Raw genomic sequence first — 6,035 nt, forward strand, 5'->3', positions numbered from 1 at the left:
CCCTGACATCTGCAGCTGCACTGACTGCATGCAGACAGACAGAAATCTGAGAGGGAAACCAGCATTGTTGGCACAACTTAAAAACAACAAACAAAACAAAACAAAACAAAACACCGATATTCTCCTTTAACCCTCCCAGACAAACTCCCCACACCGCCCCTCTCAAAATCTTCTCAATCTCAACAACAGCTTAGAGAAGACCAAAAGTTTGCAAAGAAACACTTAGAATTTTTTTTTTTTACTTGACATATTTATAGAAAAAAAGTAGTTTATCCTGCCCCCCACCCCCAACCCCCAACCCCCACCCCCCTCGTCTTCTGGTCTCAGGAGCTGGAGGGGTTGGGCAGGTCGAACACGATGGGGGGGTTGGTGGGCTGGAAGCTGACAGTGCAGGTCGACGCGTTGATGAACGTCGTGTAGCCGTCTGTCATGATCCCGTAGCCTGAGGACGGAGGATACAGGCGTCAGCGACAAGCACCGAACTCTCAGTCAAACAGTCAAAAACCACAGTCGCAGGGGAAGGTAGTTACTCATTTGAGCTCAATATACTTGTGTTTGTTCAGTTCAGTGATTCCTACCGTTGACTTTCCATGAATAAATGGCGTTCATTTCATAACCTTCGTTCCATTTTTCTCGTCTCAGCGCTAACTGGTCTGAACAGCCTCGGTTTATTAAAGTTCAAATTTGATTCGGAGCTGAAATACGTGCATATCGTTTAGGTTTCCGACTTCCAAACACAACGTTGTGTCACCTTTGACATCGCTTTAAAGTTTTTATGGACAGGGGAATGTTTAAATGTAAAGACTGTAATGATATTTCATCCACAGACATCCAGTTAATTAAAAGTCAGTTTCAAGGTTATGGAGCTCTTAATAGCTAAAATGTGGATGCAAATTAATTTGACGTAATATATGAAGTGATTTGAAGGTTTGAATGAAAATAAGTTTATTGAGAACATGAATAAGTCATTTGTGGGAATTATCGGTTATTTCTGGAAGGGATTTTCTTATCTGAGAAAACCATTAATCTAAACCTTCATCCCTGAAACAACACAACAACATATTTCCACTTATTCCTTCACTGGTCAAACATCCTTTTTCTACATTTACAGACGAATTAGATGAAGAATGGGGTCCAACTATTAGAAAATCGATTGTGTATATACTCAGATATGTTGGTTGGAAAACAAATTAGATAAACAAGTGACCCTGGATTATACTCTCAGTACCTTCATGTATGCCTCCGAAGGCGTGAAGTTTGGGTCGCACCCTCTTCTGGACCGTGTTGAGCAGCTCCACGCAGCCGACCCGCTGCAGCTCTTTAGGAACCCAGTCTCGGAAACCTACACAGACAGACACGTTAGATGTTTTTAAATTCTCAGTTTCCCAGACTGTCCTGGTTTGGTTCATCAGTTTTATGCCTGACCCATCATGAGCTGGATGTGTAAGAAAATAAATGCTGCTTATGTATGAAGAACAAAATTCTGACCATGTTTTACTTCCTGTAACGAGGCACAATAAAGTTACGCAACTGCAATGAGATCTCTTCGTTATATTTTTACATGCACAATGTCCATATCCTTTTATAGCCGCTTATGTTTTAATGACCGAGTCAAATCTGCTTATTCAGTCTGCTTGTTATGAATTTCTGGCTCCGATTCTTGTCAAATGATTAAAGAAAATAAACAGTTGTTATTGAAAGAAAATATGATCTTTATTTTTTTTTTAAAGCAGATTCTGTCATTTGCAGTTATTTGCCATAAATACAAATAAAATTAATTTCTGATTCTTCACCTGCGTCAGCACACGCTCAGTCAGCTTGGACTTCCTCCTCTGCATGAAACTACCTGTGTGTCATGATTATATTTTGCTGCGTCACTACTGACTCTGGTGAAGCTTGTGTGAACTCCTGAGCTCTTACTGTGGCACAGTTTGGTGCAGCACAGAAGAAACATCAATAAAGCTTTATTTTCTCAACCTAAAATTCCTGGTTCTTATATATGTATGTAAATATTATATATATATATATATGCAGCTGTGTTGAGTTCAGAACCAGCTCTTGATACTTGACCCTGTAAATAAGTGAAAACCTCACAACAGTAAACTAAACACACTGTGGCAGATGAAACCCGTTCTTATATTTCTTCCACAGTTGTGCAGCACTGATTTCTTTCCATTTTGTGTCTTCCAGTTTTACTGCCCGCCCCCCTCCCCCAGCGCTGTTCTCCTTTCCCATGGTCTCTCTCCAGTCGTTTGCAGCGTCTGTCACTCTGCTGCAAAATCGAGTTTCCATGCAATCAAACGGCCACAGTGGCTGCCGCAGCAGCAACAGCAGCAGCAACTCTCCGTAGGCGAGAGGGAAGGAAATCACTCAATAAAGCCAGATGGAGAGCGGAAAGAAAGAAAGAAAAAAAAACCCCAAAAAACAAAATGGGAAAAAACAACCGGAGCCCAAACAGCTAGAAGTAAAACTGAATCAGTCTGTACTGGGGAAAAAACTGAAACCAAACAATATGTATTATCTTTTTCATAAAGTCAAACACAAATATTCACCCATGGACTGTGTTCAGGGTGTTGCAGAGTTGACACACACACACACACACACACACACACACACACACACACACACACACACACACGGCCTGCTGCGACGCCTCCAGTGACTTCATACAGATTTTGAATAATGAGGCACAACCTCATTAGATATGGTGATGGGGGGGAGACTGTGATTGGTTAATTGGACTCACCGAGCGGAGGTCCGTGGGTCATCAGGATGTCGATGCCTTCAGGGACGAGGTTCCATTTATCCAGCAGAGACTGACCCCGAGGCAGGTTGAACCCCCAGCCGTTAAACCACGGAGTCCTGCAGAGACAGAGGGAGAGAGATCACATTAACATCGCTCAGGAGAACAACTCCACCGTGATTATGGCATGAAACATAATTGGTATCAGGAAGCAATGCATATTACTTTTCTTCAGCAAAACGTGCAGCGACACGATAGTCTTGTTTTAATGCTATTCACTTAACATATTTACATTATACATTCATAGCTTCATCCATAATCTATATTTTAAGCCAAATAACCCTGAACAAAAACAAAGTGTTCACGTAACAGACAGTGATGCATGTTTAGGAACTAACAGGGTTTTATAAGCTTTGTAAAATATTAAATTAAAAAGCTGTGCAAACACAAAGCGCTGCGAGCCATCGTAAAGCAGGTTCACACAACGTTAACAATGCAGACTGAACGCTTGCACACAGATCTATGTGGAGAAATTAAAGTGTGATCACGTGTTCAGGGTTTTAAAGCCGCATTAAGTGATTTATTTGGCCACTTGGGGGAAACACAACCAGCTGTAAACACAAGCTTTATATATTTTCACCTTATAAAAGTCGCTTTAGTCGCCTATTTACACAAACAACAGATACGTAGCAACATTAGCATTCATTTATCAAAGCTTTTTAGCTTAAATCAGCGAGACTGCTGGGTGATAAACATAGCTAATATTCAAATATTGATTGTGGCAGCTCTGAGGCTGTGAAGGCCCCGGTGTGGTGGAAAAGCAAAAGCAAAATAATTCACAGGGAAAAACAATCACAATGTGCAAATTAATTGTCCCCACATGGTAAAAAAAATGATAATCACAAATATTTTATTCTGTTGCAGTGGAAATTGAGCAAAACATAGAAACTTAATTCAAATGCACAAAGCTTTTTTTTTTTTTTTTATCTTTTTGAGCTTAATAAACATGAAACCTGGAGTAATGACGATGACACAACAGGACGCAGAAAAATTTGAATACAAGTGAAGTATACAGTATAATATTACACGTGCAGGTTACCAACTGTATGTAGTGAAAATGCACGAGACGGTTTACACTTGGACGGACGGGTGAGACTGTTCACTCGTAAACAGGGAGCGCTTGGTTTGATGCACCAGAGCAGGTGTCGTAAATTTAAAGAGTCACAATCAAGTTGGAGTCATTTTACAAGAAAAAAAACTATACGACTGACTGAGGGGTTTCTACTAGAAATGAGAAAGAAAAAAAAAAAAAAAAAAAAAAAAAAGTGAATTTCTAAAGAGCAGGGAGCCACATCATGCGTCAACCCCCCCCCAACCCCTCTGCTACCCAGTTACAGATTGATTGACAGCAGCCGGGCCACCTCCAGCAGCCTGGATGGGAGTCTGCAGCTCCAGGGTGACAGGCAGCATCTCAGCCTCCCCCAGCAGACACAAAGAAAGCCTCGATCTGGCTGAGTGGGAATGAGGGATGGATGGATGGGTGGATGCAGGGGGGGTGAAACCAGATGAAGAAATAAAGCGAACTGTGCAGAGGTTAGATGTAGGAGTGTGGGCGGGGAAAGAGAGGGGAGAAAAAGAAATCGAGCAGAGGCTGGTTGATAAATTGAGCCTTCATTTATCACAATAGTGGTAATGGCAGAAGAAGGCTGACAACAGAGGAAAGGAAGATAGATTATCATCACATAATACCTCAGTATATAAGCTGACCTACTGCTACACCCCCAGAAAAAAAACCTTTTCATTTTATTTCGAGGTTTGCAGCACAGAAGCAGCAGGGAGTCGCTGATGAAAAGATGGTTCTGGCTCCGTTATTCCCAGGTTACTTTGGGACCGGCCGCCGAGTTCAGAGCCGCTCACAGTCACTTAGCGATGGAGCTGCGTATGGTATTTGACCGAGGGGAAATCAGGGCTCCACAAACATCAATAGGCTTTGTTACAGTGAAGGATGGACGCTCCGGCACTAATCAATACTTACTGTTCCAGAGGAGGGCCAAGTGGGGCTAACCAGACTCAAGATGTGTAAAACATGAGATCACAATCCCTCCTGGTTCATTTTAAAAACACAACCGAGCTGCTAAAGTCTCTCTGCTGAAAATAAGACACACACACACACACACAAAAAAAAAACCTCATTAATTCAGCGTGGCAAGAGAAAAGAGCATTATAATGCAGCCTAAGCACCGGCTCAGCCCGTTTGGGTCTGGTGGTTGAAGAGTATCGAGTGTTTGTGCCCTCGGATAAAAAGGCGGCGGCGGCGGCGGACCTGGAGCTCGCTCTTTGATTTGCTCGGTCAGTCGTCGCCTCGTTCTCTCGCTCGGTGGAGAGCTGAGAAATGAGGTTAAAAATGAAATGTGAGGCGCGCGCAGGGGAGTGAAGGCCACAGACTGAACTGATTAATTAGAACTAATCACACAAATCGAAGCTAATGGAAGTCTAATGGATTACTGGGAAGACTCGCCACTTCTCAGATGGAAATAGCGCCACTGCTGCTGCGGCTGTGGAGAAACTTAGAAAGCAGTGAATCAGAGCTGAGCTGGCCGGGTCGGCCGGCTGCACACACAGAGAGCACCGGCAGGGTATTTGTCTGGCTCTGGTTTTGACTAATAGCGACAAGGCCAAACTTTGAAAAATGGCCGAACACATTTACCCCCCCCCCCCATTCAGAAAATAAATCGTGGTTTCTTGCAGCAAAAATAAATAAACAGCTGCAACGCTGATTTTGCTCCGTGTTTCACATGTTTTCACACACATAAACACATTCATCTGGGAGATGAAACATAACCCCTGACATGAGCTGTGGATCCGGAGCCAAGCAAAAGGTCCTGACTGAATGCGGAGCGAGGCGCTGCAGCTCGACGCCACAATGGCCCCATTGTCGGCCGTCTGCCTATGAAATATACCTTCCATGCAAGTGCATTTGTAAACCTCCGCCAAGATTAATGACATCCCGGTCACATAAAGGAGAGATTGTTTCCTGTGTGGCTGTGACACAGGTTTTATTATACTGTACTGCTGAGTGTGTGTGTGTGTGTGTGTGTGTGTGTGTGTGTGTGTGTGTGTGTGTGTGAGTGTGTCAGGTTCACCAGCTTCTGAGTAGGATGTGAGTATTGAACAGAATGTACGCTGCGCCAGTGTCTCGGTCTGTTCTCAGAGTGTATGTATATGTGGACCAGTGTGTGTGTGTGTGTTTGTGTATGTGTGTGTGTGTTTGTGTTTGTGCGTGTGGGTGTGT

At 43.2% G+C, this 6,035-nt stretch overlaps 1 protein-coding gene across 3 annotated transcripts in view; it reads right to left on the minus strand.

The window, feature by feature from the left end:
• Positions 1–315: 315 nt before the first annotated feature.
• LOC111224953 (metallophosphoesterase MPPED2) overlaps positions 316–6,035 on the minus strand; it is a 66,049-nt gene continuing 60,329 nt past the window's right edge. For all 3 annotated transcript variants that reach the window (XM_022749681.1, XM_022749664.1, XM_022749673.1), the window contains exons 5-7: positions 2,747–2,862; positions 1,229–1,342; positions 316–442 (exon numbers count right to left, since the gene is read on the minus strand). In XM_022749681.1, coding sequence (XP_022605402.1) covers positions 324–442; positions 1,229–1,342; positions 2,747–2,862 — 349 coding nt within the window. In that variant the 3' untranslated portion in view covers positions 316–323. The remainder of the gene's footprint in view (positions 443–1,228; positions 1,343–2,746; positions 2,863–6,035) is intronic.

This window comes from Seriola dumerili, unplaced genomic scaffold (assembly GCF_002260705.1).
Source record: "Seriola dumerili isolate Sdu_G_001 unplaced genomic scaffold, Sdu_1.0 BDQW01000011.1, whole genome shotgun sequence".
NCBI classification, from domain to species: Eukaryota; Metazoa; Chordata; class Actinopteri; order Carangiformes; family Carangidae; genus Seriola; species Seriola dumerili.